The 22,617-nt window shown below is 41.9% G+C and overlaps 1 protein-coding gene across 1 annotated transcript in view; it reads right to left on the bottom strand.

Moving 5' to 3' along the window:
• Positions 1-6,965: 6,965 nt before the first annotated feature.
• The window catches only part of LOC117449262 (neural cell adhesion molecule L1.1-like), a 63,315-nt gene continuing 47,663 nt past the window's right edge, over positions 6,966-22,617 (bottom strand). Inside the window, exons 18-27 of the mRNA XM_034086820.1 lie at positions 21,933-22,152; positions 19,259-19,365; positions 18,416-18,668; positions 17,706-17,828; positions 17,451-17,618; positions 16,833-16,946; positions 16,376-16,516; positions 15,286-15,417; positions 13,887-13,959; positions 6,966-10,760 (exon numbers count right to left, since the gene is read on the bottom strand). Of these exons, the coding sequence (XP_033942711.1) occupies positions 10,502-10,760; positions 13,887-13,959; positions 15,286-15,417; positions 16,376-16,516; positions 16,833-16,946; positions 17,451-17,618; positions 17,706-17,828; positions 18,416-18,668; positions 19,259-19,365; positions 21,933-22,152 (1,590 nt within the window). The 3' untranslated portion in view covers positions 6,966-10,501. The remainder of the gene's footprint in view (positions 10,761-13,886; positions 13,960-15,285; positions 15,418-16,375; positions 16,517-16,832; positions 16,947-17,450; positions 17,619-17,705; positions 17,829-18,415; positions 18,669-19,258; positions 19,366-21,932; positions 22,153-22,617) is intronic.

The following is a 22,617-nucleotide window of genomic DNA, read 5'->3' on the forward strand; positions in this document are numbered from 1 at the left end:
ACAATACTTAGTAGCCTACAATTTAAAGTAGCGTGTTTGTGTGAGCGAGAGAGAGACCGCAGGTAACGGTGTGCTCGTGCAGCCAGTTCAGCTCTCACCTGTGCTGTGACACCGCACGCGCCGCCCCTGTGTCCATCTCTTCCTGAACTCCATGTGTTTCTTCACGCAGAAACTCAAACAAGCACGTGGATCTCTCCCCCCGTTGCACAACTCCCCCATATCCCAAAATAAATGCCTGAACCCCCTTCAGTGCAGCCATGCGTCCGTTAGCGTGAAGCGGTCCCCGGACTACTTCCTGTCCGGCGCGGAGGGGGACACCCGACACCTCCGCGCCGCACCACGTCCTCTCCGGGCGGCACATGATGTCCTGTATGTCAGGCAGCTCAGCTCACACACACTTACATAATGCTGCACAGTGAACCATGATGATGAGGGTTTAATGTTTCCTTGTCAAGCCAGTGGGGGTGCGAGGGGGTGTCATGTCATGTGGCTGTGCTCGTGGATCAATGACAGTGATCAACAGTTTGCGTGATGGCGTCGCGCATGCGCACACAGTCCTTCTCTCCCACGCTGATACACAAATAAAGTGTGCGTGTGTGTTATATGTTATTCTACATTTGAGAAACTATGTATTGTTTTGAGTGTCTGTTGACTGTTATATGTGTATTAAAATAAATGTAGTTATTGCACTAGAATGAATGTAATAATTGTAACTGATACATTACATTTATTTTAGCCCAATAACAAATGTAATCACTGCACTAAAATACATGTTATGAATGGAGTTATTCCACTACAATTCGTGTTATAAATTACTACAATAAAGGTAATAATTGCACTAGAATATATAGTTACAGCACTAGATTACATGTTATTTGGCAATAAAATGAGGGAATGCCTGGGACTGCAAGTTAGCTAGTAGCTATTGGGACATCATTTGTCTCTCCTTTTTGTTTTGTGTGCATGGTCCTTAAATACAAGAGGAAGTGTGTGCGACTGTGTGTGTGTTAATGTGTGTAGCTGATTGCATAACCAAGTTACTCGTTTGACATGGACATGCGACCCTGTCAGCAGTGTGTGTGTGTGTGTGTGTGTGTGTGTGTGTGTGTGTGTGTGTGTGTGTGTGTGTGTGTGTGTGTGTGTGTGTGTGTGTGTGTGTGTGTGTGTGTGTGTGTGTGTGTGTGTGTGTGTGTGTCGCTATCACTCACCGTGCGGACGCTGGAAGCGGAGCGCCCTCATCGCGACCCCCTGCGGCTCCGTCCCGTCTTGCGTAATCATCGCTCCGTTCATCCTCCAAATCTATTCCAGGCGGAATGTGTTATGCTATATTATGTTATTATGTTATGTGTGTGTGTGCGTGTGTGCCATTGGGTAGATGTGTGTGTCGTTGCCTCCGCCCAGACGCCGTGTGATGGCGGGTTGATGCGGGCAAGTTGCAGCCTGCTAAGTCCTTAAAATGTTTGTCCTCGTCCACAGTGTGTTCCCTCTGGTTTAGCAGGTCTCCTGAAACACACACAAGCACGCGCGCGCGCACGCGCGCACACACCGTCTGCGTCAGGAACTAGTCCTCCAGGTTTAACTCCTTGTTACTCCTCCTTTAGGTAATAACCCAGCCAATTTGTGATTGTGCAAATACATATTCCCATCATCCATCACGCCTCTGTGTACTTCCTGCAGGGAGCTCTGATACTGTAAACTGCTCCTCTGTCTCTCTCTCTCTCTCTCTGTGTGTGTGTGTGTGTGTGTGTGTGTGTGTGTGTGTGTGTGTGTGTGTGTGTGTGTGTGTGTGTGTGTGTGGTGTGTGTGTGTGTGTGTGTGTGTGTGTGTGTGTGTGTGTGTGTGTGTCATAGCACACATTATTTCTGTCATGTTCCTTCATTGGTTGTATAACGTTTAGGATGCATTGACAGCGTCACAGACAAACTTAAAGGGGCACTCCTACTATTTTACAATTGGGTTAAACGTTATTTACCAAACTTCTCCACCAGGGATTAATATATACTCTGATTCTGAAATGTGGACAGCCATAGTGCAGTTTCAGATTGTGATTTGAGGATAAAAAGTTATATCTGAAACATTTGGTTGCACCCTGGGATGTTGTCTATAAAATGTGTGTGTTTAAGATAGACTGTGGAGAAAGTCACCCTTAAGGTTTTTTTTTTGTAAAGCACTTTGAATTGCCTAGTGCCTTGAGTCCCCCCAAAGTCATTATTGCGGTTAAAGTCCCCTCGTCATATGTGGTTAAAGTCCCCTACGTGTGCCGTTTTGGTTTCAAGACCCTGGTTCGCGGAGGATACCAAAAAAGTCCTAGAAAGAGAAGGTAAATGTAACTATGTGCATTTAAAAATAAAAAAGAGGAATAATTTCGGCGAAAACTAAAAGGTACCGTGGTCAGATTATCCAAAGGGGGGGTTCGTTCAGATGTGTGTATCTCACACTGCACTGTAACCGTGATTCATGTATCTTTGCTTGTGTTTTTAAATATCATTTCATAATATGTTTCTTAAATGCTAATGTCTTTCATTTTTGTAAAGCACTTTGAATTGCTTTGTGTTGAAATATGCTATATAAATAAACTTGCCTTGCCTACATTTATAAATGGCTTTTTGGGTGTCGCCATCTTGTAGGGATATGTTCTTATCACAGTGACCTTAGGAGGCTGCAGGCTAAAACACATTCTCTCAGCTGCTGCGTTTATCTGCCAGCATCCAGTCCAGACTTGTGTTTTTTTTTTTTTAAATGTTCAAGGTCCGACCTCGTAACATTTACCTCTAGAGTTTTGCGTCAGACATATTTTGTAAGGCATAAGGCAAGTTTATTTATATAGCACCTTTCAGCACCAGGCAATTCAAGGTGCTTTACAAAAATGAAAGACATTCAGACAAAGGCATTTAAAAACAGTAAAAGATAATAAAAGAAACATTAAAAGCATTAAAAAGAAAAGCTAATAAAATAAACATTAAAAGATAAAAGTTACAGTGCAATTATTTCGGTTCTTGATTTTTAATTTATTCACAGAACCTCCCTTTGGAAATCCGAACATTTCCGTCCCGATTGTTCATTTAGACTGATTGTTTTCACCATGTTATGCTCGCATGACATCCACAACCGGACCCTCAGGAGGGTGTACTAGCCCCCTACTCTGCTTTGCGTTCCATAGCAAAGTCTTTAAGTGTTACCTGAACACCCCGTGTTACCAAAACACTACTTTTCACCCGTCGGTGCTGTGATACCAACACATCCTCACTCCCAGGTCGGCCTATGTTGACGTTATGTCAAGTCCCCTGCCGGCTTTTTCCAACGCAAGGGGGGGGGCCTTAGCGTCCATTTTCAACGCGAGGGGGGGGGGCCTTAGCGTCCATTTTCAACGCAAGGGGGGGGCCCTTAGCGTCCATTTTCAGCTTTCCGGGATGTCCATGTGCTTCTATGGACGCTCATGGAAGCACGGCATTCGTTTGTGTCAACTGCCCTTAAAGGCAATGAAGATACTACACTACCCAGAATCCCCAGCTATCGTTTGGACTACACCATGTGCTCTGTTTGACAAACCCCGTGATAGTCCTCAAGCTCTGTGATTGGAGAGTGTGCTCCGAGGGTTACCGAGCCTCGAACAGCACTTGAAATGGGATGGAACCACGGCAGACTGTTCAAAACTGGATTTGAACGGGTCCACCGCGTCCCCCCCCCCTCCCCCACCCCGTCCCCAGAACTACACATGCTGGCTATTCTGTTTCGCAACATGTTCTCTATGGCACGTCTCTACTGGGAGTTGTAGTTTTAAAAGACGTTTTCGTATTTCCCATAATAAGAAGTTGCCAGTATTAAACTGTGTACATCCCTGGAGGTTTAGGGGACAGGAAACACTCACATTTAAAACATATAATTAATAAATGGGTGAAAATTGCTGGTGCCCATAATGGGCAGTATTAATATATATACCCACATGCCAGCTAAGGTCAGAAGAGCTTTATTTAACAGCTGGACTTATGTTTGTGACCCCTCCTGTTGTTAATTGATAACATTACATTACATTACATTAATTGATAAGCCTGAAACATGCACTTGTCAAGGTTCATAGGCACATTTTGCAAATATGGCAGTAGCCATCGATCAGCTTAAGATAAGATATACTTTATTGATCCCAAGTTGGAACATTTGCGTTACATCAGCATGTGTAACAGTTAAATCTGCAGTGGTGTTTATTTGAAAATCATTTAGTATAATCACACAAATTCTGTGTTTTATATTTAACAATTCTGTGTTCTTTATTTATTGATTGTTCAATACCTGACAAGGCCGGAGATGAAATATCTGCATACATCTTATAAGAGCATAATACATTATGTATAATATCAGTTAAAATAAGTGCTTCAACATAGTTAACATTGCTGGAGGTATGCACAAATATTGATAGATGTCTTGTAATGCACTATTGAGGAACCTGCGACCCAAGTTTTTCATTCAGTGCAGAACTACACCATAGTTGTGTAGGCCTATATGATCTGTCAATAAACCTTAGAAAATCTTGAAATCTTGAACGGGATGTGCAAAATAGTCATTATATACAGTCTTTAATTAACTATTAGTAGAGAATAACGAGTAATGAATATACTTTATAGGGATCCTATTAATATCTAATAATAAAAATAATGAAATTCAATAACATGCTTTAACCACCAGGTGTCCCTTTATATCAGCTGTGCACCTTTATGGTGTAAATACAGCCTATCTACCAATTGGATCAAATATAAAAGTGAGCCGAATTAGTGTTGATACGGCAAAGAGACGTATTGTGTGAAAAGAAATGTAAGATGTTGTTTAATGGCTGATATATTTATGATCCACGTCACGTTTTCAGTTCCTCATGTTTGTCTTCTCATCAGGGCTCTATAAATACAGAACTACGGCAGATATGTAATATTTAATGCAGCCGAACCGTGTATTACAATGCCGTTATGTGATGACTTTCAAAGAGAAAAGCAAGCACACTCGGAATAAGGTATTATTTTATTTTCTTTAAACGTTTTCGGTCTGTTTCCGGTATTTGTTAATGACGATGTGCTGTGAGATGTGAGACTGGAATTGCACAGGGGGAAATAACGTATCTTTAGATGCGGATTTTGTTAACTAATATGTTTGCGCTGTGGACCAACACGATACATTGACGGGGAAGGGGGTAGCAATAAAGATAACACCATTAAACAGTTACACAACATAACAGAAATAATATCGATAGCAGCGTCCCTAGCAACCACCTTGGTAACAATGAAAACGTTGGACGCAATTTCCTGAAGTAATCTTCGTAATAACAACAACTATTTCTCGCATCAAATGACATCAAAACGCATTTTAATAGCCAAACTAACTTTAAAATAGGCATTTTACACCCAGAATAAAACGAAGTTCGGCCATGTTTTCTTTTTCTGCAGGGAGAAATGATAGCTGGGGATTCTGGGTAGTGTAGTGTCTTCTGCCATCATTTACTCCGAAAAAAGATTTGTTTCTCCGAATCGAAGGGGAAAAATACAAAAGCATTGCACACAATTTAAACCAATCAATGTTGTGTAATTAACAAGGATAATCTGGTGTTTTTTAGTCGATGAGTAGTGCAGATATCACTGTAAAATCAATCGTCAGTAAGGGGAATATTTACTTCCGGGTGTACAATTCTCCGCTATCCAATGAGAATGGACGCTCACATTGCCTTTAAGGGCAGTCGACACAAATGAATGCCGTGCTTCCATGAGCGTCCATAGAAGCACATGGACATCCCGGAAAGCTGAAAATGGACGCTAAGGCCCCCCCCCTTGCGTTGAAAATGGACGCTAAGGCCCCCCCCCTTGCGTTGAAAATGGACGCTAAGGCCCCCCCCCTTGCGTTGGAAAAAGCCGGCAGGGGACTTGACATAACGTCAACATAGGCCGACCTGGGAGTGAGGATGTGTTGGTGATACTTGTTCCTCAGTACAAATCACCCAAAAACTGATCGTAAACCCTGGCTACGATGGATATCCCAAATATCCTACTTTCGAGCAGTCCCTCTCATAAATGTCATGAAGAAATTAATTACGTTTAAATTTAAAACATTAAAACATTGTAGAAACAGAAGATGAGTTATGAAAGAGCCCAAAGAGTTTATACGGTCACATTTGATCAGATCTGCAGGAAGATATTTGTAGACGTGTGTGAGAGAGACAGTTTCCTGTTCCACTCCATTCCCTTTTCCTCAGACACTTTACCTCTCTCTCATATTAAACAGTGACAGTAAGTCCATCAAGTGAAATCTTGATGTACGTGTCCTTTACTTAAATATTGCCATTTTATACCGTTCGACTTCACTATAGTTTATATCATTGCATTTGACTGTTTTAGTAACATTTGATATTAAGATTCAACATTCAAAAACACATACTAAACCCTAAACTGAACTTTAAGTCCAAACTCTTTTGTGACTGCAAACGTGTTGGTTGTGTGAACACAATACACTGATGTGAAGAAGAATATAGGACACCCTCAAATTGGGACCAATCTGCTGCCACTTTGCTTTAATCCAATGCTGGGACTCTTGTCTGTTCCTAAAAACTGATGACCTCCACCTACTGTAGGTTATACAATCACTATGGATCTAAACTCGTACAACACCTATTTCAAAAACTCAGTATTATCTCTGATAACAGAGACCCTCATTCCAAGGGTCTAAAACTTAAACTGGTTCCCAAAGACATTGACATTTAAACACACACACACACACACACACACACACACACACACACACACACACACACACACACACACACACACACACACACACACACACACACACACACACACACACAACACACACACACACACACACACACACACACACACACACACACACACACACACACACACACACACACACACACACACACACACACACACACACACACACACACACACACACACAAAGAAGAGAAGCATCTGTTTTGTTCAGGATATGCGTAGTCCATGTTTATTTATTAGTTGACAGTCTGGGGTTAGTTTGTCAGATACAGTACAGCGCACAATGCAACAAGCAGGTACAACATCAGCACACTTTAATATTGCAATACACCCCCCCACCCCACCTGTTAATGTGTGTGTTTGAACCACCGCCACACACACACTCCCTCCCGTGTCCAGTGTAATCCTGTCCCTGCTGGATCCTGTGATACTGATTAATTCATTGCTCAGCATTGTTGTTGTTGTCTATAGCAGTATTGTTATTATTTATACCTACATTTTTTTGTCTTTTTTAATATATTTTTCTAGTTTTTATGTTGTATTTTTTCCCAGGTGTTTATATGTATAAAAGAAGGCTGCGACAGAGACAGACAGCATCAGGAGCAGAGAGACAGGCAGGAGGCGGGTCCAGACTGTGGGTTATTACACTGAGATGAATGGAGGAGGCTATTGGTCATTTGGCATTTTGTGTCGCAGGTTGGTTTAACACAAACAGGAAATGGAAAGGTAAACATCCTGTCCAATCATTGTGGTGATGGGACCCCAACATGAAGAGTGTGTCACCACTAAGTCGGCTACATGTGTAAACGCCTTTTTAATCCTCCATGCAGGTTATTACAGTGCTTTTCTCGCCTGAAATCGCTTTGTAGTATTTATTTTAAAAGCCCAAATACTCAGATACGCTGCGATTTAATAACGTTTTTATTGAGACAGAAACATTAGAATTGATAAACAAGCACGAATTTGGCTGAGTTAAAAACACTTCGCCTTTTAACTGCCGACAATTCAGAAGGTTTTTCTCAGCAAGTTCAATGAATGTCACCAACAGGTATTGTGTGTGTATTCAAGCTGGAGATATTCCTTATTGTTCCATAGAGCTCCATTGAACCATAGGGTGAGATGTTCCTTAATTACCGTGAACACACACACACACACACACACACACACACACACACACACACACACACACACACACCGTCCTACTCCCGCAACGAATCACTAGAGCACCGAATGTAGATTAATCCGCCACTGAAAATAGTCCCCAACAAATGCACTATTTAGGAAATTGCTGAAGTTTTAGACGAAGAAACGATATATTTGTTTTTGCAAATTTAACTGATTCCTTTTATGGAATTACACACACACTGAAAGCTGAGTATTTGTGTCTTTAAACATGACTGGAGGAACCAAAGAGATAAAGCTGAAAGCCACTGACAGGAAGTATTGAGACGGAAATATACATTGTTGGGATGGGATTCTTTGACAGAAATATAAAATAATAAGTGTGTGAATGAACCCGTCGGTGCCTCCTGTCCTTCTCTGCTCCACAAACATTCAAAACAAACTTCTGCTCTGGGTCCAAAAGCACACGAGAACTTCCTGCCTGGTAATCCTGCATCTTTCAGATTAACTTTATCTTGCAAAGCGGAGCCACAAAAATAAACCCTCTTAGTATTGGGACCGATCCGTCCTCATTAAACAGCACTGCCATGGCGACGTGGATAAATGCTAACATTTAGGACTTTAATCATGAATATTATCTGCTGCACCTCTAAGCGCTATAAAGAAACGGATTCTAGGTTCCTCTAAATGTCTCTGGACTACTAAATGTGACACAAGAGGAAAACATAATGCTGGGGGGGGGGGGGGGGTTATGATACAAAACCAAACAGAGCAACAGATAATAAAAAAAAACAATTACACTTTGATCTTCTTATAAAAGAAGCAATGGAAATAAAAAAATGACATTCTCAAGGTTGTATTTACATTCAGAGAAGCATACGTCAGATTATCTTCCTCCTCCTCCTCTTCCTCTCTGCTTCAGAGGGCCCCTTATGGTTTTGCTACAGAGGACCGGCCCTGCATGTGGTTTTCATTGTCCTCCACTTTATGCATGTGTGTGTGTGTGTTTGTGTGTGTGTGTGTGTGTTTCTCTCTGTAATCACATTCTACGGTGGCTCTGACAATTTATACATTATAATAACTGATATTGATCAGTTTTTATTTTTGTACATAACTTTTCCCCCTGAATATTAACCCCTTCCTCAGCGCCGTAAACTATTGTAATATTATTTTTCTAACCCCAAATGGACCTTTAAAGCCGTTCAGTTTTAAGCTCATTTCCATGAATGTAATGAAACCGTTCTGGTTTTGGTCCCCTCTTTGCGTGTGTCTTTATGTGTTGGCAGGATCCTTCAGGGCCACCGTAGAAACTTGGTCCTGCATTTCACCTGCTGATCAAACAGGAGGGTGATGGGTGTGTGTGTGTGTGTGTGTGTGTGTGTGTGTGAGGGAAAATGGATGATTGACAGACGGATGGACAGAAAGGAGGAGAGGACGCTCAACTGGACTCTCTTAAGGCAACAGATCTCCCATCACTGCAGGTAAAAGCAGGGATGGTGAGCACACACACACACACACACGCACACGCACACGCACACACACGGCGGGGGGCGTGCATCTTAGGATCGGGAGGCGCTCTGACATCAATAAATAGAAAGCGCTTCCCCAGACGCATGCCATGCACAGAAACACAAATATAAAAACAGCACGAAGAAAGACACGGAGCGGTGACGGTTGACGAGGACGTACACAAAACTCAAAATGGTGGTGTTTATATAAAAACGATGAATATGACTTTGAATGTGTTAATGAAATGGAATACATGTTTGTACAAGATGGATGACATTTTGGTCAGACGAGATGAGACTTCCCTTTTCTTTGAGTCACTCTTCATCACAACAGCCTTCCTCTTCCTCTCCTGCAGCGTTTGGAACTTTTATTTTGAAGAAATTGAAACTTTGGGATACAGTTTTTCCGTAATTTTAAGGTTGCGTTTAATTAATTAAACTGTAATGGCGTTGTTGTCTACCAGAAGCTTTCATAAATATACTTTTGATCCAGTTTGAAGACACAGTCTTTATGCTACACCCTTAAGATATTGGTCTGTTTTTCGTTTGAATAAAGGTCTTATTATTGGATGTCTGGCGGTTGAGTTATCGGAGATATAAGCTAAACAATTGTTCAAAACAGCCACATTTGAATTGTCTTGTGACTTGTTTTTATCAGGCGAATTGTTACTAATGTTTCTGTCGCCCCCTAATAGACGTATTCAACGCCTATGTTTGATAAACAGCTGGTCCTCGTTCTATCTTTCTGGAGTGAAGAGCTTTCTGATTGGAGGTGTTTGCTCGTAGTGGTGAGTGTGTTTCTGTGTGTGAGTTAGTGTGTGTGTGTGTGTGTGTGTGTGTGTGTGTGTGTGTGTAAACTTGGAGTAGAAAAGGCGAGACATCCTGTAAACAGCTGCACTGCATAAACCTGTGGAATGTATTGAGACGGTGTGTCGGTGTGTGTGTGTGTGTGTGTGTGTGTGTGTGTGTGTGTGTGTGTGTGTGTGTGTGTGTGTGTGTGTTTTTGCACTATAACATTACAGGCAGTGGAGTCAGGGGTGGTCTGCCCCTTTGTGTTTTGCAGTGTGAATGTGTGTTTTTCTGTAATGTGTGTGTGTGTGTGTGTGTCTAGCTGGGCCGGTCGAGGATGGTGGACATGGACGGAGCGATGGGGGGAGGCGGGACGCCGTTGTCCGGGGAGGCGGGGCCGGAGCTCTCGTGCCCGGGGGGGGCGGGCCCTCGGTTGCTGTACTGGCCGATGAAGGACCCGTCCTCGTTGAACTGGATGTCCACGCTGTCCCCGTACTCCGCCAGAGAGTCGTCGCTGCCCAGCTTACTCTCCCCACACAGAGAGGGCTGGCTCTCAGAGCGCTTCTCATCGGCATCGCTGCAATACAGAGCAGAGGAACTCGGTCAGAAACGAAGGACAATTGCTATAAAAGCTGATATTTGAATAAGAGTCAGAGTTGTGAGCTGGGAGGGAATTAAGTACTTGTAATCAAGTACCATACTGTGGACATGTTCTGCTCATGTCATGCTTTAATGTTCAAAAAGCTCTTTGTTTCTCTCATACTGCCTGTGCTGCAGCACCTCTTTTCACCCTCTGTCTGAAACCAGAGCCCAGTCTGCTCTGGCAAGTGTTACATAGTGACGTCACTATGTTACAGAAGTAAACAAAGGAGTCCAATGGAGGCGTTTCAGGCAGCGGGGAGGGGGGGGGGGGGGGGGGGTGTGAGGGGAACACAGGGATTTGAGCCTCTGCACACCACATGCACAACAGCCAATAAGAACAGGCTGTTGTCTGGTGGAATTAGTGGATTAGGAACTGGGTAAATGAAAATAAAGGCCTGGGTCTCTCCGAGTTTTTAACATAGTTAACGTTCTCACCTCTTCAGAGATCTGCAGGCAGAGCATGAAGGAAAGGAAAGTGGGAATACAAAGGAGAGAGAGCCAGGAGTGTTAGAGGTAAAGGTAAAAAGGCAAGCAGTTAGAAAATAAATGATAAATTAGTAGAGATTTCATTCCAAAGTGAAGATATTTAAATGTTTAGGCTGACAACAAATAAAACCTTCGGTATGAAACGGAGTCATGTACTGTGTCGACATATTAAGTTGAGGATATTTGCAAGCTACAATTCTACTCTATTTTGTAGGCAATATTGTACATTATATTATATTATGTACACTAGCTACTTTGTGTACATACTGTAAGGATATGCCTATATGCTGTACTGTGCTACTGATGCAGTAAATGGTTCTGGCCGGCCCTGTTGTGATTGGTCAACATTGAAAAACGACAGCAACATTCTACAATCATTTGATACTGTGAAAAGAGCCAATAAATACTGAGTACTTCTTATTGTGATACTTAGAGTACATGTTGCAGATAATACTTCTGTACATCTAGGTAAGTCATATTTTTCGATTCAGGATTTTTTTCTTGTAATGTATTTTATTTGAGCAAAGGATCCGAGTACTTTATCAAATCAAGTTTTATTTATATAGCACCTTTATAAACGATTTTTGGTCGAGCCAAAGTGCTGTACATATAATACAAATACCCTACAGTAGAGACACTTTACAGCAAATACAACAGCACAGATTGTGCAGAATATCAGTATGAGAAAACGACACCCTCTGTCCTTAGACCCTCTGTCCTTAGACCCTCTGTCCTTAGACCCTCTGTCCTTAGACCAGGGGTGTCAAACTCAATTTCATCGCGGGCCACATTAGAATTATGGTTGCACTCAAAGGGCCGGTGGTAACTTTAAGACTATATAAATATACATAGATAATAAATATAAAATAATGTATAATTTTACAATATTTCCTCTGCATTGGATTATTATCGGATAGGGTAATAACTTCATAATTAACTACGTCTGAAAGTAGAAGTCTAGGGCAAATCATTGCAAGTCTCTTCAGTGCGCATGTCACAAAATGAGATGCATTGTGGGACATGTAATTTATGGGCAACGTGCTCCTGTAAAGCGGCACGTAACATTATAATAAACTTATTATATTCTTTGCAAGCTCTTGTGGGCCACATAAAATGAAGTGGCGGGCCGGATTTGGCCCCCGGGCCTTGAGTTTGACACCCCTGCCTTAGACCCTCACATCGTACAAGGAAACACTTCCGGAGAAACCCCACAGTTTAAAGGGGAACATGAGTCTTTATATGATGGGAATTCACAGTTATTCAATATGTATGTGGTTTCCTGGCAACACAACGTCCTCAGACAGAAAGGTGGCGCCCTGACCATTGTTAGGCAATTATCATATGGATGTTAGGGTTTGTAATTAATAATAATAATAATACATTACATTTATAAAGCGCTTTTCCTGGTGCTCAAAGCGCTTACAAGCAAGTAAAACAAAATAACAACAAAAGTAGAAATGCTGCGCTTCCCCTCCCGTCTCCCCCCACCCCACGTAGGACTGTACTGTGGATCGCCTTCCTTCCTGCGTCTCTTCTCTATAAAGGCCTTTCTGTGCACGGGGTCAGGTCCTGGTGCTCCCCGCTAGAGCAGGACCTCTGTCCTTTCCAGCTGGAAATACGATTGATTCTGTTAAGTGCTATAACTCTTAAACAACACGACTTTGGTTTAAGCTTGTATATTTGGAATTTCCACCACACTTGGAAATAAAGTCGCTCAGGTTTGTATTTGACAAAAGGTAACGGAAGACAGTGAAGCTGAGTGAGGAGGAACTCGTTATCAGAGTGTGTGTTGGTCAGAGCGTCAATCAGTCCTTCCTCTTAAAGGCTTCACCGCCGCTCTTTAATGCAGAGCAGCTTCTCTGAGAGGAATCTCTGCTCAGAGCGACACGCAGCTGCATACGTCTCACAGGGGAGAAGCAGAAAGAAACCACAGCTGGAGTCACTCGGCAGGAACAAGGTGGCCATAACGTTCACCATCAAACTGACCCACGCTGGAAGCTTGGTTTCCTCAAGTGGTGGAAAGTGCATTTACTCTTAAGTGTGTACAATTCTGAGATAGCTTGCTTGAGTACGTCCATTTCCTGATCCTTTATGCAACAGTACAAGTCCAACTGAAAGTATCATGTCTGCTGCAGCACAACATCTTCAACTCACACGTTCTCTCTTTAGAAAACAAATCAAAAGGGAGAAGCCTCATAATACCTCTGCAGGAATGAGGCGGTAGGAGGAACTGGCAAACATACAAGTCTAAAAGCTAAAGAACGCCACAAAGGAGTTATGTTTTGTGTTGCAATGTAAGATATATATGGGTACAGACCATAGACTGTATATATAAAGTACACAATGGAGGAAAAACTAACAAACCTCAAAGTAAGAAAACATCTGGCAACTGTTGTTATGCTTTTCAAAGTAGGACACATCTCCATTAATGTTACCAATTAGCAACGAGCGACCAACGGAATGACCTATGTGAGCATGTCGTGTCGTGGTGCCGTTTGTACGTTTGGTATGGATGTTCCCGGATACCCTCAGGATTTCTTTTTAGTGTTGCTTGATGATTTATGGCGAGACTCACCTGTACTCTCCAAACGTCTCGTCTTTCATGGGCCGAGCCTCAGAGTCCCCCTCCTTGTCCTCTTTGTCTTTCACTGTGAGAAAGGACATCCATCAAAATCTGCCTTACAGGTTAACGTCTGCATGTGCCCGTGTGTGTGTGTGTGTGTGTGTGTGTGTGTGTGTGTGTGTGTGTGTTTAGTTGCGCATGAGAGTCTGTAGCACTAGGCCATATGTCGATGAGACTAATTTATGTCTTCAAAATGTCACATGGCTTAATTTGAGTCTTTTCCTTGTTTTAAAAGCTGAATGTCATTTTCTGAGTTTTCCAATAGTTGCCTGTACCTACTTTGCTGATGATCATTTATGAAAATTCTCGTTGTGAAAATATGTTGTGACAGCCTCAATGATCAACCCTACAATGTCATCACAAGATTGATAGCGTAGGGCAGGGGTATCAAACTCAAAATTAAAAAATGGGTGGTAGTCGAGGGCCGGACTGGTTCAATGTTTATTGCAGGACTTACTGAAATGAACTTATTGCACATATTAAACCTGAAACTAACGATGCTTAAATTATTGCCTATAAAAACAACATTAAACATTAAATAATTAGTTGCATTAATTTCTTATGGCTCGATCTGCAGAGTCATTTCTTATGATTACATTTTCCCACAGGCCAACAACAGCTTCAAAAAACTATTTCCCTCAAAGAACAAACCAAACATGCCCTGTTGCCGTGAGAGACAAAGTGCAGAAGGAAACATCCATGTAAAGTAGATACTTGGCATCTCATCTTGGGTGCAGGTTCATCGATGTTTGGGCTCAGGCTCTGAGCGGAGGAGACCCTCAGGATGGAGGGAAAGGGTGCGTGCAATATACCGGCGGGCCAGATCTAATAGTATTTAGAAATTATCCTGCGGGCCGAAATTAAATCCAACCCAGGCCTGATTTGGCCCCCGGGCCTTTAGTTTGACACATGTGCCGTAGGGGGTCAAAAAGATTGTGATATCTGATTTTCTTATGCTGCCCCTTCTGCTTGGAATCATATACGGAAGGAGCTGAAACTCTCAGATGTTGTCACGATGGGGGAGTTCAAGTCCATCTTAAAGGACAGAGAACAAGAAACCATTGGTCGATACGATTGCTATATCCAATCGAAGTCGTACTTGTTGTACCAGTTTTTTACGTTTTATAATAGTTTTTTATATTTTGCGTAATTAGTGGTGTTTCACGACCGCTGTATTCGTCTGCCTGTATTGTGTTGTGTTCATTTGTTGTATCTTTGTCCATGCTGCCCTCTCGGCCAGGTCGCTCTTGAAAAATAGTTTGTAATCTCGATGAGACTTTTACCTGGTTAAATAAAGGAAGTATATATTTCTTCGTATGGCCTAGGCCTATCGGAGCGCTGGTTGTCGTACCTGCGTATTTCCCCCCCTTGCTGCGCTTGATGAGGCAGAGGATGAGCAGGATGAGCACCAGCAGCAGGATGGCAGCGATGAGTCCGATCAACCAACCCCGAGCAGCGAACCCACCGGGCATCACCGACGGCGCTGAGGGAGGAGAGAGAGGGGTTAATTAGGAACTGTTTACAATGTCCATTATATATCACATGTATGATTGAGGATGCATTTATGATTACAGGAGGTTCCTTTAACAATAACAGCCGACAATTCAGGTCCAAGGAAATGTAAGTAAGGCCGCCATGTTGTCTAGAACTGGTCAGATCTGGCATGTAAAACATTTGTGAGATACTCCAGGGGAACCAACTCAAATGTAATGTTGAGAGATGGGACCTGATCCTTAGTTCCATTAAGCTTCTTAACATTCACATGTAATGTAACATACTTTTAAATGTTGGCCATGAGGGTTGCGCAATACGTCGCCATTGTCAGTATGTGCGTCTGTGTATTGTGTTTGTGCAAACGGTGTATGTAGGATATGTGGATGTATTTGAATGTGTATTATGTTTGTACATGTACATGTATGCGGAACTGCAGCACGGAGATCAGAACAACTTTCATACGGGGACAATATATCGTATCGCTTCAATGATTCTCATGCGGGTGATGCATTACTGATTCTCTCAATGGAGTCTGGTGGCTGTGAAGTGAGCATAGGTGGATTCAAATGCTTCAGTTCCCGTCAGAAAGGTCCGTCAGACTGAAACGTAAAGTGACATTTAAATATGCTCAATCTAGCGTACACCTAAACTGATATTGATTTTATAAGGTGGGCCTTTTTGACCACTAGCGGCGTTTATAGACCTTCGAGCTACTTGGTTATTCAACGTCAGTACCAGGCCACACACACACACACACACACACACACACACACACACACACACACACACACACACACACACACACACACACACACACACACACACACACACACACACACACACACACACACACACACACACACACACACACACACACACACACACACACACACACACACACACACACACACACACACACACACACACACACACACACACACACACACCTGCTCCTATGGTCCGTGTCGAGTTCTCCCACTGAGTGTCGTTGATCACGAGTTGGTACTCAGATCCCGGCAGGAGGCCTTTCAGCGAATAGAAACCCTGCGTGGAGTTCACCACCTCCGAGTCCAACCAATCACAGCCGGCTGCAGAAAACACACACACACATTAGTAAAGTGTTCAATGCAAAGACCAAAGGACTAAAAGAACATGTGTTTTCACTCTCTTCTTCTTCCATTTCCTTCTTTCTATCAGACATCTCTTCGTCTTTCTACATGTTAATCTGAGAAGTAGTGATATGTGATCATCTCGTGAAATGGATGAACCATTAAGTGCCTGTTAATAATGAATAAAGGCATCCTCTTCTCTCTTCCTCCATCTTTATCTTAGAGTCATTTTGCAGAAAAGTAAAAGCCTCCTCCCTCTCTCCCTCCCTCCTCCCTCCTCCCTCCCTCCTCTTACGGCTCTTCCTGCGGTATCGAATGATGAAGCCGTGGTTCCTGAACCTCTCTCCGTGCACCCAGCTCAGGTTGAGTGACGTGTTGCTGGGAACTATGTTGATGTGTGATGGAGCAACTGGAAGGAGACACAAAGAGGGATTTAATGAAAAGTTAAAGTTCATGAGACCCTATCGGACAGCCGGACACACCACCATCCTTCAACCAAGCGCTTCAACCTCCTATTACTGCCAACATCAACACGAGCAGAACACTTCCAATACCTCAACAATACCAATACATTAACCATTTCATATCTGTGATATTAGCCTGACGGAAAACAGCGTGAAAAGTACATAAAATAATACTAATAATATTAATATCTCAGGTGGAAATTGGGTTTGTCACAGTTGATTTATTTTAGAATGAAAGGATACATATTTCCATGCAAACTTTTGAAGTTAAAGATGTGAAATAAAAAGTTTTAAATTTAGAATATAAAATTGCTAAAGTAGTACAATGCAATCAATCTGTATACATGTAGTGATTTAGATATGAATGCATAATGCACAGTTAAAAAGGGTAAACATTTAATAAACAAAATGAGGTAAACTGTATTTTATCCTCATGGCGGCAGTCTCACCTCCGTCCAGCGCGGTGGCCCCCCTCCGGGTTATGGGGGGTCCTTCTACAATGGTGCTAGCGATCACGTTGAAGATGTAATGGCTGCTCGGGTCCAGAGAGTCCAACTCAAAGTGGGTCACGGTAGGGTCGTCGATGTACTCCATCTGCAGCAAGCTGTTCTCCAGATCTACACACACACAGTGGTGAAATCAAACAAGCTACAAGTGCTGTGTGTCAGTGTGTTGAGGTACTGAAATCATCAACATGCCCTTACCCTCCCGATACTGCACCACGTATCCCTGCAGGATGCCGTTGGTTTCTTCTGGAGGGCTCCAGTAGAGGAGCATGGACTTCTCTGAAGGACTCTCCAACCTTAACGATGCAGGAGGACCAGGCGCTAAACACACACACACATATACTTGTTGTAATATATGTATTTTCTAAGACACAAAAGGTTGTTACAGTGTAACTGGTTAAAAGCAACACAATATAAGTATTTGTCCAGTGGCTCTTCACACGTTCATGTACATGGCCTCTCTTGTTAAAACAGAATAATATAAATATAGTAAAACCACAATTAGAGGAAGAAGAATAGTATGACAGAATACCGTAATTGGACTTGAACCGGCAACCCTTTCGGTTCTCCAAGTCAAGTCCCAACTAAAAAGTTTTTTAAACACTTGCACACACAAAGGGTGCATACACACCAGTTATATGACTTCTTCAATAGCTACATATTTCACTATTTAATTTTGTCTTAATTTACATTATTTAATTCATATTCTGTTCTTGTACATATCATATTCTAGTCTATGTATATAGACTTTTTGGACTACTTTTTATTTTGTATTTGATTATATATGTTGCATTGTTGGAGGAGCTCAGGTCAGAAGAATTTCATTGCCATTTCCACACTGTAGCTTTGTGCTTATGACAATACAACCTTTGGATCTTGAAACGAACGTAAGTGTCATGAACACTCACCTCCCTGTGGGGTGCTGAAGTGGTGCGGGGGGGAGCGAGGCCCCTCCCCTTTGCTGTTAAAGGCAGCGACGGACAGTTCGTAGCTGGAGTAAAGCCGCAGCCCCGTCACCTCCTCTGAGGTCTTCACGCCGTGGACCACCACCTCCCGGTCTCTCTCCCTCGCTCGCCCTAGCTTATCCTCTCTCTTCTGGTGCTGTTTCCCGAGAGACCTCCGGACCCGACTGCCCTGCGGACCCAACCTCTGGAGGTAGATCTGACAAGGAGTAGCGTTTAATTAATGAACAGTTGGACCGAGAGAAAATGATGTATTTGTGTTGCCTTTCCTGCTTTGATAGACTTACAACTACAGCTGTAAACAATGAGTCATAACAGAAAATGTAATTTTGATTATTTATTTTGATCATTTATGAAGCTAAAAACATCTAATGCTCTTATTTCCAGCTTCAAATGGAAAGCCTGGCTGCTTTTCTCTCTCATTGTAAACAAATAATTTCTTATTGAACACAATGATGTTCTTTAATCGGCCACAAGGTGGTGCTGTATGCACTACAAAGTACTGTGTTCTACCTACCTAGGGTAACCCACAGAATATGTTGAATTCAAAAAATGCGTTTTCTTATGATATGTTATAACAGATAATTGTTCCGTTAAGGTTTCGATCCGTCTGGAATAATTAAATACACATTTAATACAGTGGAATAGAAAAAGTGTCAAAATGTATAGAAGATATCTATAAATGAGGACGGCATCCAGCAGAATTTCCAGCACAACAATTCACCAAATGATACACTATAGTATTTACAGTATGAAATATAACTGTGACATGAGCAGAGCATCCGTTACCTTGTATCCCAGCAGCAGACCTCTCACATTTTGGGCTTCTTTCCACTTGACTGTGACGGTGCTGTCCATCACTTTGGTGGAGACATTAGTGGGAGCTTCCTGCGGCTCTGAAAGTGTCAGAAAGACAGGGTGAGTTTGTGTAAGAATAAACATCATCAACAAAAACAATAAGCACCTTACACGTCATTATGCTCCCAGAATCACACATGGGGCGAAGCCTGCGAGCTAGTGCAGGCAGTCAACGCGAGCACCAATGATACATGAACACGTGACGCACCTCGTCCCTCTTACAGCCAACCAATCACATTCTCCTAAACATGCCGCTCTATTTAAGCTGCCAGGTCTTCCTGCCTCTGCCTCGCTGCTGCTGCTGCTGCGTTCATGTTCCTGCTGCTGTGTTTCATGTTGCTGCTGCTCGCCTGCCCCCCCACCCCCCAGCTCCACCTGTAGGCTCGGGGGATAGTTATCTAATCATCACTCAATGTTCTTTGTAAATCTGTGGAGTGATGAGGCCCGAGCCTAGACGCCAAACTCAAACTATATGCTGCTCTAATAAACATATTAAGAACACGTGAGTTGTCTGACTGAACTACATTGCTGGTGTTACTGACAGACACTTCATGTGTGTAGCTTTGTCCTAACTTGTTTACTTTATTGACAAATATACCATTAATTGATCAGCATCCATTGTGTCCCGCTGGGTTATGACACTTCTGATCTGATCAAATAATCCCTAGTGCATTAATGACATCTTAATTGTACTGCAAGCCTCCTCTTGGTGAGAATCGCAGCAGCTCTCAGCCCCACAGTAGACTCATGCATGGTCATTTGATTGGCATGCAGTTTCTATCCATCACTAATTGAGGATCGTGACTCTTGACCGAGAGACACTTTCCGTAACTTGCTGCACAGCAGAACGCTTGATTTCAAGCACAAACAAGATCACAACAAAACAGATCTGTCATGTGTTTCATTTCTTTCATTGGATCGGACGTTGCTGCAGAACAGGCCTCTGTGAAGATGTCTTTTAGTGAGACGATTTCATCTCTTGTCACATCCAGAATGTCTTACAATAAGGGGATGTTGACCTCTTTTATGAGGGACATGATGACTCACTTTAAGTACAAGACAGTTCTGAAAGAAAGTATTTGAGGCGTTGTGTAAAGAGGGTGCGGGAACAGTCTGCACAAAACAGATCATAAATAAAAAGTTCCTAACATCATAGGATACGTCAGTCAGAAGGAATTTTCGTCTATAAAGACGTTAATTATAGTATAACACGTGAGGATTATCAATGAGACATTTGGAAGAATGTGTGCTAGAAGTGCTGTTTTAGTTCATTATTAGATAAAATAAGATCAAATATATCTTGATATTGAAGACTTTGGACTCAAATGAACTTATTAGTTTACTCGTATTGAAAGGATTTGTTTTACTTTTAGATAAAATCATCGAAATGAACCCAAATAACCTGGAGAGATTATACCCACAGAGCCATGTTTGTTAATTTTAGGATATCTTTAATATCGTCACGTTTCTTCAAAATATCCACATTTTTCCAAGAATGGCGATAACAACAAGTTTGGAGTCGCTAAAACTGTTGTTCAGGGTTCATACACTTTTTCACCAATGATTTTCAATGACTTTTCCAGGACCTCTCCATAACCTTTACCTAATTTTCCATGACCAAAAATTACTCTTTCTCAGCGGTACCACTGAAACATTTGTATTTTAACATGGTAAGCTGGAAAATAAGGTCTGCATATGAAACATGTCGTGCCTATCTAAAACAAATAAAATAGTAGGTTTACTAGCTCCGACAGACTAAAGCACTAGAGGGCGTGATTGTAAAAATCTCTCACCAGCAAAATACCTCGACAGTTAAATGCCATTTTACGTTTCCTTACTATACAGTATTTATTATCGTTATAGTATTACTATTTCGGCAATTCGATAAAATATAAATTATATTTGATGGAACTTTAGTTATATTTCCATGACTTTTCCAAAACTTTGGGAAAAATATTGTTTTCCATAACTTTTCCAGGACCTGGAATTTTTCTTTTGAATTTCCATGACTTTTCCAGGTTTTCAATGACCGTAGGAACCCTGGTTGTTGTATCCCAGCGTCTGATGTTGAATTGTATTAAACTAAACTATGGAATCCATTTATTGTATTCTTTTGCAAATTCTAGGAATTTTCTGTTTTTTTGTTAACCTTTTTTTATTCCGGAATTTTCTTTTATATTTCAATTTGATCTCCTTTTGTTTATATATTCAATGTCATTCATTAATGTCTTTTTTTTCTCTTTATCATTTTCCATGTCTTTTTAAAAATGGTGAGCTTTGCTTTGGTATTTTTTTGTTTCTGATGACGATTGCACCAACATCGATTGTCTGAGGTCGCCCAGACTATACTACTTAGTATATGCAATTTCTAATAATAATAATGTACATTATATAACTATTATTTGTGCAATCTGAGCCACACTGTCGTTGCATGCAAACTTGAATTCAATCAATCAACTAAACCTTATTTATAAAGCACTATTCATTAACAAAGTGCTTTACAAACCAAACATAGAAACAATATCAACTACAAATAGGTGCAGTTTCACAAAACGTAATATCCCGATACTCATGTGTATCAATATTTGCAACACTCCCTACGTACCGTCCTCTCCGGAGTATCCGATCTCCGGCTCCGGCGTCGGTGCCCCCCCCACGTCGTTGACAGCCTGGACTTTGATCTCAAACGGCGTGTACGTCCCCGTGTCGTTGATGACGTACGGAGGCGTAGCGACGTCTGCGTGGTTCCACTGAGCGTCGCCCCCCCCACGCCACGACACGTGGTACTTGAACCCCTCGCCGGAGTGGAAGCGCTTGTCCATCTCCTGCGAGGATAGGACACGTAGGAATACAACATTGATTCAAGGTTCAAGGCTTTTGTTGTCATGTGTGCAAAGCTACAGTGTAGATGTATCAACGAACATCTGAGGTCACAGGCTCCTCCAACGTGCAACACAATAAAACAGATCAAATAGTGCAAGTAAATAAAATAGAATAGAAACAGAATATGATAGAAACTGTGCAGAGTAGTCTATATACAGTAAATTGAATATTGATATGTGAGTTGCAAACAGACGAATGTTGTGTATGTTCTTTCAAAAGTGCAGGTGTTTAACAGTCTACGTGTTTTTATTTTATATTTATTGGACCTTTGTACCTTGATTCTTATGTTTGTACGTTTTATTTTTATTTTTTAGTTTGTATTCTAATAATGACAAACTCTTACTAAACTCAAATAAATGCCTGCAATAAGCTGGCCCTAAACATTTTTAAATCAATATTTGTATTTT

This window comes from Pseudochaenichthys georgianus, chromosome 7 (assembly GCF_902827115.2).
Source record: "Pseudochaenichthys georgianus chromosome 7, fPseGeo1.2, whole genome shotgun sequence".
Classification (NCBI taxonomy): domain Eukaryota; kingdom Metazoa; phylum Chordata; class Actinopteri; order Perciformes; family Channichthyidae; genus Pseudochaenichthys; species Pseudochaenichthys georgianus.